At 34.1% G+C, this 14060-nt stretch overlaps 1 protein-coding gene across 1 annotated transcript; it reads left to right on the forward strand.

Annotated features, from left to right (window-relative positions):
* The first annotated feature begins 356 nt into the window (after positions 1-356).
* Positions 357-12241, forward strand: LOC130814678 ((DL)-glycerol-3-phosphatase 2-like). The gene is made up of 6 exons (XM_057680822.1): positions 357-709; positions 7920-8144; positions 10214-10274; positions 10540-10687; positions 11213-11292; positions 11782-12241. The coding sequence occupies exons 1-6, from the start codon at positions 607-609 to the stop codon at positions 11912-11914; spliced, it is 750 nt and encodes a 249-aa protein (XP_057536805.1). The 5' UTR covers positions 357-606; the 3' UTR covers positions 11915-12241.
* The last annotated feature ends 1819 nt before the right edge of the window (positions 12242-14060 follow it).

The raw sequence follows: 14060 nt of genomic DNA on the forward strand, positions 1-14060 counted from the left end.
TTGAAACATATAACAAATTCAGACTCCAGTGAAAAGGGACTAAAGAAAAATAAAAAAAACTAAAGAAGCGACTCATGAGATAATGCATTCGATTTTGGATCCACGTCTACAATAATAAAGTACATGTGATAAATATGGTGTGTTGCTTAGCTATAAAAATCAGATGTTAAAAGATTAGCTTGAATGAAAATCAAGTCTTATTTTTATTGGAATGCCGCTTTGTCCGAATAAAATTAGTTTGATTCTCATTGTCCACCCTTTTATCACCCTATCCAATTCTTCAAAAATAGTATATTTTAATAAATTTGTTTACAAATGTTGATTCTTTATTATGATAAAAATAATTAACATCACATATTATTTTTAGTTTTTAAAATTCTTGACCAAACAAAAGCCTAAAGTAAAAGCACCACCTGACAAAACCATTCTAAAATCCAAAGAGTTCGCGTAAAGAAGGTTTTGATTCGTCAATCGTCGATGCAAAAAAGAGAAAATTTGGAATCTGATTCGTTAATTTACCCCACAAGATTAAAACGTAATAAAGTGTCTTGCTTGCTGTAGTTTAGTGTTAAATCATTCATTTGAGAAACCTGTGCTGCAGCTCTAATGGCAGATTCCGATGTTGATTCCGCCTCAGTCGACGCCAATTCAGCTGCTGCTAAACCCACTATTACTCATATCATATTCGATATGGATGGTCTCTTATTAGGTTACACTTATTTCTCTGTCTTTCAATTAAATTTTAATTTTCTATGCATTTCTGCTGTTTCATTTTCATTCTTGATTTTTAACTTTCGAAAATTTTGAATGCCATATAAATTGAGAAAATGTACTGGGTACTTGTGGGAAATAGAGAAAGAAAGTTTTTGAGGGTGGGTTTTAGTTTTTTGGTTTCTATGACTGATTTTTATGCTAAAATGATGTTATTATTTCAAGACAAAAGTGGGTACTTTGAAAGTTGTAAAATTAATGGGGATTGAAAATTGTTCATGTCTTCAGTGATAGGGTGAATGCTAGGAATTGTTGTTGGATGTTGATGATGTATTGGATCATAATTCATATATAAATTACTGTCATTTTATGGGCCCTACACAAACTGAATGAAATGGGTTCTCTTTACAGAAATGGATTTTGAATTTTAACGAGTGTTTGGCAAAATAACAGAGACAGACCGAACATATTATAATTATCATTATCAACGTAGCTTAGGCGTGTCATATACTTCTTAACCGATAAAAGAACTATCATATGTTGCAAATTTTTTTAAGAGTCTATTTCATTAACCATAATTTCAGACATCGGCATCCTTTGCTTTGGGTCCTAGACAAATGCCTACCTTGTCTAAGGTCAAGAACGACCCTCATATTAATGGCAAGTGTATAAAGGGTTGTATATGCTTATTTGTAGGTACTTTTAAGGGAATAGTGGTTGTCACTTGAAATTAGGATGCAGGTTCTGCAGACACTGAGGCTTTAGGATCACTCTTCCTCTTTAAGATTGGTGTATACAGATAGAAAATTAATACTTTGATAGAAATATCAAGTATATGGAATGATAATATCTCTTTGTTTGAAGTGTAAATGATAATATCTAAAAATTTCCAGGTCTTTAGATTTATATAGATGTTGGAAGTAATGAGAGAAACTCTTCATTGGAAACAGTTATTTTACTTGACTGTTACTTCATTGTTGAAGGGACTATGATCATCAAAGTCGGATGTCATGTTGTTTGGCGGTTGTTGAATGCATTTCTTTGCTCTATTTGAGTTATTGTCACACCCTCAAAATATTTGTTTGTAACATCCCTGAATTTCCAACCCCTTTTTCGAAACCAAAATCGTGAAGGACGGGAGGAAATTCGGGTGTTACATAAAAGAAAAGGAAAAGAATTTAGATAAACGTTAAATATTAACTTTAAAAAGGTGAGTAGAAATTTCGGCAGTATCTTTTCTAAAAATCAAACATGTGGTAGAGCAATTAGCACAATAAAAACATTAAACTAATCTAAGACATCATTGCCTTTAAAATCTCACACCACGGAGGAATGATTCGTCGCCGACTTCTCAAATCAACATGCGAAGCATGGATCGTGGTTCCAGTCGACGCTTGTGTTTTAAAAATGACTTAACTCCTTAAAATCATACAGAGTTAGAAACTACGTAGCGGAAATACAAATATACAAGGGAAGACACAAGGCCTCATAACAAAACATATACAACCAAAGTTTACAAAAGATAGCAAGAGCTACAAAATCGAAAGATAACGGTATGACACAGGTTATGCTTCGCCCTCATCACTCTCCCCCAATGCAATGCAATGCAAAAGAAGCTCCAATACCTGCTACGTCTGTCTATGATCCTCCTGTTGCTCAACATTAGACCAAAGGCTAATGTGTCATAGGAGGACAATCATAAAAAGTCATCAACAATCAAACATAAACACAAACACGTACACGTCAGTAACTAGCATCAAATATAATAAGGCCAACTACTAGGTAACATTATGTTATACAACAACATAAGATGATTTCATAAGCCACAAGCACAGATAGTAACCGTTTATTGTCCACCTATACTTCTTAATCTCATTACGTCTTTTCCAACCCGAACCATGTGTTCTTGGGTAGAATGCAGATCTTCACACTCCTCTTCTCAAAACATAAACTCTCGTAAAACACGCATAGTATCAATTCAACCAAGGCATTAACAGACTACTTAACACATGACCCTATAGAGCTTGTCTATCTTAGAGTAAATGTGATCATAATCTATCTTTGGGACTTGTAACTCCATCGAGGTAACTTAACTTAGGCGCACTTCTCACTAGCATAAACTACTATATCATTGAATAAATTTTCTATCAATGAGTACACATTCGATCAATGTCTAAGCTTTCTATGAATGAATAAACTTTCTACCAATGAGTAACATTCTATCAGTGGATCTTTTCCCCACTTCATGGCATAGTGACACGGCCAAGGGTGTTATCGGTCATCCGGCGCCCATGGCAAAGTATGAGCTCATACCCCCTCCAGCCGACCCTCTCGGGTCCTACCTTCGGGAAAAATTAACACACTGGGGTACTGAACCAGTGAAGAGGTCACCATATTGGAGTTTGCAAGGCCCGCATGGTAACACCTCAGTCAAGGGGCGGTATCGGCCATCCGGCGCCCAATGACAAAAGTATGCTCATACCCCCCATACGGTGATCCCGTCGGATCTCACCTAGGGGACTATTAATCAACCGGACATAATCCAGTTGAGTCACGCAAGCTAATCATAATCTAATACTTTATCAAATGGGAATAACTCCCGCTTTTGACTATTAATGTGTGCCTTGGGATAGCAGAACGCCGAAACCCACTGAGCAACTCAAACAAAATATAAAATTCACTTATAAAGGAATCATTCTAACTCCAAGTAAGGTATAATCCGATTCTTAAATAAATAAAGGGGGTGGTCCCCGCCTTCTACTAACACTCTCATTCTCTAAACTAGTCTAGGCGCAAGGATTTCATAATCGATAGCTCTTCATATAAAGTGTACTCACTAGTATCTCATAGTTTCGATGCAATGTATATTATCACAATAAACAATAATGTCTTAAAGAAAATTGTATATAAGGGTTCATTACAGCGTGTACGTACCTGTAAGCGTCACTGCACGACCAAAAGAGCCACAATAATCAGACAGAGCGAGGTTTTACATCCCTCTTATGAACTGGGAACCTATACAAGTTAGGAATAGAACTAATAAGTTCCCTTAACTACTTTGTCATACCAACTAAATGCCTAAGTAACCACTATCACCCATTCAACATGAGTTTTCGATTATTCTAGCATGCACACAACTCATTCAATACAAGTCAAAATCATTAACTCAATATAACATAAGTCTTTTCACCAATTTAAAAGTAAAAGTATATGTGAATTGTTTCTTTCATCAACTAATTTTTGTGTATATCGGTTCGCGTTACCCAAAAATAACTAATCACAACTAAGCCTTACAAATTTAATATAATACTTATATAACGATAAGGCAAATCTTAGAATTATCGAATTGCGGTATCATTTGTTACATTCTTGAAAGCTAGAAAGAATTATAATCAAAACAGCACGACAAGTAACTTTAGCAACCATCGATGATAAGTTGACATTGTGCTCTTGGCTTACTAAAATTATGCATTATGACTTCAACAACAACAAAATAAGAATACTAGTAATTCGCAACAATCAAACTACACAATTAGCAACTATTATTCCCAATTTAACAACCACACCACTTCTATATTCAACTCTAATCATAACCATTACGAACTAAATCTATCACAATAATATTTAACCAAACTAAGTCTTAAAACAACTTGTAAGGTTATCCAATCAATCGTCACACCACCAAAATATAGCATAAAACACAATCCAAACCCTAGTCATTTCATGTTCAAAGATAATACTTTTAACCATTATCCATAGCAAGAATCAATAAACTAATACACCATCATAATGTACATGAAAGCCCACACTATTACTAATTTAAAAGATAACACCTTTAATTATTACTCATAGTAAAATTCAAAGAAACTAACACACAATCAACACAACCCATAATTTCTAATCATACTTCAAACCCTAAGTCATAAATATGTTCAATTCATCCATTAAACTCTTATCCACAAAAAGATTTAATGAAAATAATACAAAAATCAATACTAAACTCATAAACTTGATAACAATTTTAATTAAAGACAAGAGAAAATCAATTAGGGAAGAGGATCTGGCTTACTTAGGTGAACAAGAGAAAAGGGGTGAAAGAGGAGTGGTAAGTGTAGTGGTGGACCACAATTGGTGGTTGTGTGGGGCAGCCGCCACTGTTGGAGGTGGAAAAACGCAGCAGCAGCTGCTCTTGGGATGGCTCACGGTTGCTGTCTACTACTCGGGGTGAGTTGTTGTTGCCGTCTGCTGCTTGGGGTGAGTCATGGCTGCTGCCCTTGGTGGTAGTGGCAGCTCAGCAGTGAGGGAGAGGGGAGAGAAGAAGAGAGGGAAGAGGAAATGGAGGCGTGAAGAGTGGCGTGATTTTCTTTGTGAGTGAGGGAAGGAGTACCCACAATCCTAACCCATCCTTTTATTTTATTTATTTATTTATTTATTTACCTAGGTTCATCTTCTTGCGAGGCCCAACTAAAAAACTCACCTTCTTGTGCTCACACATTTTAATAAAATAATTATTTTGATTCGAACCTCTTTATTTAGAAATCGTAATTGTATTTTTAATATAAATATACGTTAATATTTAAATTCATATATAAAAGGAATTTATTAAAACTATTTCTAAATTAATTTAACATAATTATAAAATTCTCAAAAGTTAATTAAAATATTAATTAATGACGTCAGAAAATCTTGGGGTGTTACATTGTTGCTATTTCTGCAACCTGTCTGCACAATCTTTGAAAATGCAGTTGTTTGTCATATTTGGTCTCTATTTTCCTTTCCATTACCTCAATGTCGTTAGACGGTTCCAGCTAGATAGGTTTTGGGGTTAGATGTATACAATGTTACCCTAGTAAAAATAAAAAGTTGTTTTCAATTGATCCTTAATAAAAAAAACGTTTTGCAGTTTCACATAAATAAGAAGTGTTTTTTTGTAATTGGTTGAAGTTGATTATTAACATTCTTCACTTTGTCCCATCACTTATGGGATATAGATCATATACGTGCTTTTAGAGTTATACTGTTATATTATTAGATTTTGGGTTATGATATTCTTATTGTCGAATTTGAAACTTATTTCATACTTTTTAAGTTTCTTTGTTAGTAAGTTCCTCTTCCATCGTTGGAATTGCTACTATCCAATTGAACTTTACATTGAGGAGAATTTAGGTAAATTGTGATCGTTGTGTAGGACATTTCCACCAAAGTTTATTGATGAAAGTGGGTGTTATAGAAACACTATATACTAGAAGTAGATTTGTTCATTTGTATCTTTTCACCACTCTCTTTAGGTCAACATCCAAGAATTCTCCATTTCGTAATCTCTATGGAATTGAATCCTGCATTCGAAAACTGTAGTTTTATATGATTATCTTTAGGCCTTCTTGAGATCAAAGTAATGATCCGGTCCCTTTCCATTATATTTTCATATAAACTAAAGAGTACAGTTATCCACATTGCCAATATCATTTTGTGAGAATTGAAGTTGCTTGTGTAGATTTGCTGCTTTCCTTGAGTAAAGAGCCCCAAAGTACCACCTACACCACTCCCTTCCATGTTTTTTTTCTTATATATGATGTGTATTGTCTACTTAGGATTACTTGACTAATTGAAAGCTGAGTTTTACAAAGCGTACTTTGGGGCACCTAAGGTTGGAAACCTTAGGCGAGCAATGGGATGGACGCCATAATAGTGCTAGGCGAGGCGATTCCTTTGAGAAATTACCTCAGAGCAACTTATTAGCACTTAAGTCAAGCAATTCACAATGCACTTTTGTCTTAGGCTCACATGAAACTTATTTGATGCAGTAGGTCTTCTCTTCTTTCTTCTTCCTTCTTTATTCCTCTATATGGATTTTTTTCGAGATTTTTAATCTAGGTTTTGGGACGCTTCAGCCAAAAGGCTACAATCTGACACTTGCAATGGATTTGAGGCCATACCAAGGTCTAAGGCTTGTCCCACATTAGTTTATAATGCAATCAAATGCGGGATCTATAAACGAAATAGACTTTCTTACCTACTAGACTAGTCTTCTTGGATGAGATCTTTTCGTTTGATCTATAACAATGGTATAAAGGACAAAACCGAGTTATGACCATGACCAACATAGTTATGACCAATAAGGACGTCGGACCTTATATGAAATCAAATTCAATGAATTTGAGGCCATTTTTAGGTATGAGACTTGTTTCATATTAGTTGTATTGATAGCTGATGAGGGATTTGTAGATCAAATAAACTCTCAAGTTTCACCTACTAGACTAGTCTTCCCATTTGATCTAAAACAGCACCTAGTGCCCAGTAATGCCATAGGTAGTCGTGTGCCCTTTAAATCTAAAGTTGAACATGCTTTGAAGGATAATTATTGAGGGGTTACTCAACCACAACAATGGATGCTCACTCGAAAGTATTACGATTTGTCTTTGTTTAGGTTCACGCCCTAACCTCTAACACACTTCGTTACTTGAGTCACAACAAAATAAACTATAATTTTTGAACAATGGGTTCACTTGCACAAAGATAAACGATATTTGATAACTGATTGAAATGTTGCGTAAAACTCAATGTGTTCTTTTTGTAGCCCTAAGTTATATTATATCGTTATCAGGTAATTATCACTATTAACAAGAATAGAATAAAATAGAGGTACTACTTATATTCTAGTTAAGAGTTATACTTCAAAACTAATCAAAATACCAACTTTATTCTAACTAGAATAACTGATTTTAAGCTAGTTAGAATACTACTACTCGTATTAGAATACTGACTATGCAATCCTATAACGTATGCTAGCTAGTACATGCAATGCATGTGGCTTTCGTTCTTGAACTCCCAACTTTTAGAAGATAGTATTGAGTCATTAACTGTGCCTACTTCTCGCTTTAAGCTGTCTTCTCGTTGCTGAAATCTGCTGATCCTCCAGAACTATGTGCCAGATCGTTGCTTTGAATCACCCACTTGGCCCCTTGTATTGTCTCCTGCTTCTACTCGATGCGTATCATACGCATAATCACAGTCATCATACGCTTCTAAACTCTGTTAATAACGAATTAGTATCAGCTATAAGTGCATTTCATGATTTTGTCTGGTTTTTGCTGATAGTCCTGTTAGTTTGTTACCCATAATGTTCAAAGCTGTTGCTGCTCTAGAGAAGCTTAGTGTAATGCTATGTATGGGAGTTTAATCCACTCTAACGTCTTATATTGCTACAGATACTGAGAAGTTTTATACTGAAGTTCAAGAAAAAATACTAGCTAGATACAATAAGACTTTTAATTGGTCTCTTAAAGCAAGAATGATGGGGAGAAAAGCAATAGAAGCTGCTAGGATCTTTGTGGAAGAAACCGGAATCAGTGACTCTCTTTCGCCAGAGGACTTTCTTGTAGAAAGGGAGGCAATGCTACGGAGCATGTTTCCAACTAGTGAGCTTATGCCAGGTACGCTTCCATAATTCACAGTATGTTTTTTCTTCTGATATTCAGTTTTTGATCATCCTACTGTGTCCTCTGAAATTATACCCATCCTTTCCCAGTTGGGCTTTTTTGCTTTATATTCAGACTTCTAGCAAAAGTTTTTTTTATTATTGCTTCTCAGACTGTAACATGCTTACAGAACCTAATTACCTCCAACCTCTACAACTAAGCCAACTTTTTTACAGAAAATGTACATTAAGGAAACAGATGTCGTAGCTTGTTATTCATCCTTGGGAAAAATAAGTAATAACTTACTAGAGGCAGAAACTGTGAACTGACTGGGGCTGATGCTGCTAGCTCTTAAAGTAGGGGCGGGGCTACTAGTGGGTAAAGGTTAGCCGTGGCCCACCTTGAAAATCAGTGAATATTATTTTGTGTATATAGGGTACTGGTGACGCAAATTACTCCAACTCAACGTTTAAATCACAATATTTGCTGGTGTCAATGTCAACATAACGAAAAATGCTCGAATAGCTTATACTCCTTTAATTGTCAACCTCTTACCTAAAAATCCTTTTTGCTACAAAAATTTTGCCCCCTCTCCCCCCATTGTAGGTCCTGTCTCTGCTCTGAAGTCATTTGATTGATTATATTGTCAAGTACGAGAAAAGACACTAGCCCCATAAACTTGAGACTTTTTTGTGTGGGACAGTGTTGAGCTTGCTCTTCTGTATTGTTGACTGCAGGGCAAGTTACGGGTATAATTGCTTTAATCAGCTATAATTCTCCATACTTTGCTTGGAGAGAAAATAGATGTGTTGGTGAACTTTTATATGTACAATGATCCAATTGTACATCTTGGTACATACATTCAACAATGACAAAAGTATGAGCAATGTTGTGTAAAATTTGTCGAGTAAAAATGCAAATAAATGTAGTATTCTTGATACTTGAGTTTTAATTGAGATTTTTCTTTCTTCCACCCTTCTTGATATTGCAATAAAGTAATAAACACTAACATTACTTGAGATGATTTATATAAGAAATTTAGATTACACACAAGGCACATATATTGCTTTCCTTAAGTTCTAATTCCTACAATGCATTGAGTTTATAATGAATCAAGCTTCATAAGATACAATGTAATCACTTGTCTTGGCAAGAGACAAGAGTGATAGAATTGTTGTTTCATGTGGATAAACTATAAGAGATTGGTATTTCTATGAGATTGCAAGGCTCACAATGTTTTAAAAATGGTTAAAGATGAGGATTTGAGAATGACTTTTCAAACCTTGTCATTCTCACATTCTTCATAAATGATTCCATATTAGAAATCTACAATTTAAAATGAAATACGTGTTCCCAAATGCAACCTAAATGTATTCATCTCCATTAATGTGTAACCTCCATTTGATTTAGTTTTGATTATGATTTCCCTATTCATGTGCATAAATCAATGCACACACTTCAAGATTTATAATCGCTCATTTGATATGAAAAAAAATTTACAAAGACTATTACAAGACAGGCTACGACTCGTCACCTTTGAACCGAAGAGTTGTGGGGCCTTTTGACCCTAAGTATTTCTTTGGAGCTAGAGGACAACGACTTGTCGGTGTCAGTGCTTCAGTCTCGCTCTTTTAATTTTGCCGAACTTTTCTCTAGACATCAAAGAACCCAAGTGGCCAACAATTCTTTGGTGTTTCTAAAGACTTAAATTTGGGCTCACTCAAGTCTTGAATTAGATCATTCATGATCTCTTATCATGGAATTACTTTGGAGTTATCAGTCACTAATACTTCAAATATTTCAACAAGATACTTCATGATAAATGGAAAGAGAATGCATTTTGCCTTAGTTTTTGGTGGGATTCTATATGATTCGACACTGAGATTTCCAGATTCCTCTCATCCCCATTTTGTTTCTCTACACCACGAAATCTTAAATCATTTAGTAACTGAAACCACATTGTTTTAATGAACTAATAACACTTGAAATGCGATGTCCTATTCTCTTTCCTCCTGTTTTTCTTTGATCTGTTTCCATCCTTTTTATCACATGCTTAATCGATTGATTTTACTTTGTCGATGCAGGGGCCAGCAGGTTGATCAAGCATTTACGTGCACATAGTGTACCAATCTGCGTAGCTACTGGGTAAACTTCTTTTAATGGAACCTTTCTGTGTTTCTGTTCTTCTATTCATATATATTTGTCTCTGTTGTCGTCATGAGCAGATAATGTATACTTCTATACTATTGTGGTGATTAGATAACGTCTATGTAGTTGTGGTTATCAGTATCAAATAAAGCTCTACTCTTGACAACCTGATGTTGGTGGTTAACACATTTACATATACTAATTTTAGTGAAGACAATAGAAATTCCTGATTGTCGACGTGTTGAACATCTCTGTATTGTAGCTCGCATAAACGGCATTTTGAGCTGAAGACTCAAAGACATGGAGAACTGTTTGGTTTGATGCACCATGTTGTCCTTGGAGATGATCCTGAAGTCAAGCAAGGAAAGCCATCTCCTGATGGATTTTTGGCAGCTGCCAGAAGATTTGAGGTAAATTCTCAATAAACCCTTCCTGAATCATGATTTAATCATGTAATTTAATTAAGGAAAAATTACCTAGAATAATTCAACCTTTTCATGATTTACCTACAATAATCCCACCTATTCATTAATATTAACCATGAATAATCCTAACTTTGGGGGATATTTTTCTTGAGTAAACCTGTTAACCAGATGACTTACTGTAGTAAGTTTTATTTTATATAAAAAAAAGATAAATTAAAATAAAACATCGAAAAAAATATAAAAAAAATTGTTAAAAAAATTTTATGATTTTGTTGATCATTCAAAATTTTTTATATAATTTCAAAATTTTTCTCTAATTTTACATTAATTTTCAATTTACTTTTTATAGAAATTACCTGCTATAACAGGTCATCGGGCTACCTTAGGCAAATACCCCTAAAGTTGGTATTATTCATAGTTAATCCATAAGTGGGATCATTGCATGAAAATCATGAAAATGTTGGATTAAAATTGGTAATCTTTAACTAATAATCAACCATTTACAAGTAGGGTGGACCTGTTGATCCAAAAAAATGTCTTGTATTTGAAGATGCACCATCAGGGGTTCAAGCTGCTAAGAATGCTGGGATGTAAGTTCTTCTACCTCTCAATCATTTGCATTTTTCTTGTGGTTGCGTGAAACGCAATTGCGGTTGAATAGTCTCTTTATGCTGATATGCCTAGAACGAGCGCCTGCGAATGTCTTAGAGCTAACAAGTTGTGGTTTAAGTACTAAGAGGACATGAAACCATGCAATCTTTGTAATACCCATTGATAAATTCCTAACTTTAGACAAATAACAATCATTTTTCTATGGACTTCCGGAAGTGTTTCATGTAGTGCGGGAAGGAAATTTTGAGTCATGGGTATTTGCCTTTCTGAAATCCGGGAACTGCTAGAGATCCCTACGGGCAAGGGGGATAGGGAATTAATCCAATCTGTAGATTGTGAGAAATAAACTCCTATTACAAGGGTAAAAGGGAAACCCCTGAAACACTAGTCTAACCGAGTATTCCCCTTGAAATCCGTATTTTCGATTCCTCATATGGTTTTGCAATCTTTTTACTGGTGTCATGCAGGTCTGTGGTTATGGTTCCTGATCGAAGACTAGACAGCTCTTTTCATACAATTGCTGATCAAGTTCTGCAATCCTTATTGGACTTTAATCCTGCCGAGTGGGGCTTACCGCCTTTTGAAGATTCGGCATGCTGAGCTCAATAGTTATGCTGCTCAATGTTGTTAGGTACACTCCCTCAAAAGCCCATCTCTGCTCTGTGGAGTTCAAGGGTAGACCACCAAAGTGTTTGGGTGGTTCGAATCAAAAGTTCTGATTTAAACTTCCCTTTGATTTGATTCATGAATCCCATTATTTATCAGTTTTGACTCTTGACATTGGATGGCTAAAAAGGCTGCTTCATTTCATGTTTAGAAAGCAGTGTTCTAATAAACTTGGAGCCTGGAGGTATAATATTTTGACCTGTAATAAGAAATCCCAAATTTGACGGAATTGAAAGAGTTGTCAGGCTTTACCATTGACCATATGCAGGCGAGGTATTAACCATGTTTAACTTATTCAATTATATAAGGCTTCAAAAAATAGGGTCATCAATATTAAATTACGTAATATATTTTAGTTAAGAATTTATAAATACAAAGTTAAAAAAATATTGTAATTTTTTAAAATTGTAATTGAGCTTTAAGAAATTTGTCAAATATCTTAAACTGTACACATGCCATCTTCTCTATAGTTGCAATTGCACATTTTCTTTTCAAGAATTTTTCATTTGTTTTAGAGCTACCCTTTTGCGCTGATCTGCACCTGTTTATAAAGCATCCCAAAAATGGATGGTTTAGCGGCTAAAGTGCTAATAAATAATTGACATGCTCAGAATTTTAACTATGAGTGTCTTGTAAATCAATTATTATAATTAAAGAACTGTAAATCTCTTATAGAGGGCTGTCGTACGTTCAATTATTTATAGGTGCAACATATAATTTTAAAGTTGCAATTTTAAAGCTTAATTAGACATTTTGGACTTTAAAATAAGCATTTTAAGTCTTAGATTAACAAATTTTAAATCATTGGAATAGACATTCTAAATCTTGAAATAGATATTTTATAATTAGAGTAGGTATGTAAAATATAAAATTAAGAATTGGAGTAGGGGTTTTAAGATTTAAAATTTACATTTTAAGTGATGGAATGAGTGTTTTAAGTGTTGAAATTAATAACTTATAAAATAAAATTAAGTCTCTAGAAAAGAAGATTAAGGCTTAAAGTAGGGATTTTAAGTGTTAGATTTGACTTTTTTAAATCTTAAATGAATGTTTTAAGATTTAAATTCAACAATGTAAAAATTCCTTTGTCGCACATGTGAAACGGCCACATACAAGTTTTTGTCATTAAAGAAATACTACTACAATCCATGTATTGAATGGCCTTGACATATTATACTTATCCAACATTTTTTAACAATTTTTTTTTAAAGAAAATCAGTATTAGACCTCTTAATGGCTAGATTAAACCAAGTTGATTTGCAAGAGCTTTCAAACATAGAATCAGTCAATATACGACTTCCTTTATGATATGAAATTTGAGAATAGTGCCTAATTAATGAGTTTCCTACGTTTTAATTTTTATTGTATCAAAAGGTGATATTTTTAAATTTGAAAAGGATAAATAATTTAGCAAAAATTTGTAATCACAAGATAATGAATTTGTGGGTACATTTTGTCGTTTATATAGCAATAGGAGTCCATCTAATGATAATGTTAATCATAATGGATTCAGAAAGTCCTCATCATCATTATCATACCTAGTATATCTCATTCATAGAAAATTAAGATCAGGGTCTGGAGAGGAAAAGACGGTGGCAATTCATACCCATAAAGAAGAGCGCGGCCAAAGGAGTCCCCCGGCTCGAAGAAGATAAAGAGACGTAATTACACGTGATATATAACTTAAAGGCCTATAAAAAAGTAGAACCCCTACAAAATAGAAAGGAAACGATAAAAGTAAGAGGGATGATTATTGTTGAGCAAGGTGTTTTATGGTCTGCGAAGTAATTGATCATGCAGGTTTTTTTTCTACTGTATATAAAAAAAGTTAATAAAAAAAATATATGTTTAGTTTATTAATAAAATAAATATATTTATTATAAATAAGGTGTAAAAAAAAGTTTTGCACATGACCTTCAAATTTCTTAGGATGGCTCCGTTATTGAAATAGACTGCATTTAATAAAGCTTAATTATAAGTTTATTAAGCTGATTGGGGTTATTTAGTAAGTTAATTCAAATAATAATATTATTATTTTGATAATATTGACTCAAGTATTTTATTTGTTAATATTTTCAAG

This window comes from Amaranthus tricolor, chromosome 6, assembly GCF_026212465.1.
Source record: "Amaranthus tricolor cultivar Red isolate AtriRed21 chromosome 6, ASM2621246v1, whole genome shotgun sequence".
Taxonomy (NCBI): Eukaryota; Viridiplantae; Streptophyta; class Magnoliopsida; order Caryophyllales; family Amaranthaceae; genus Amaranthus; species Amaranthus tricolor.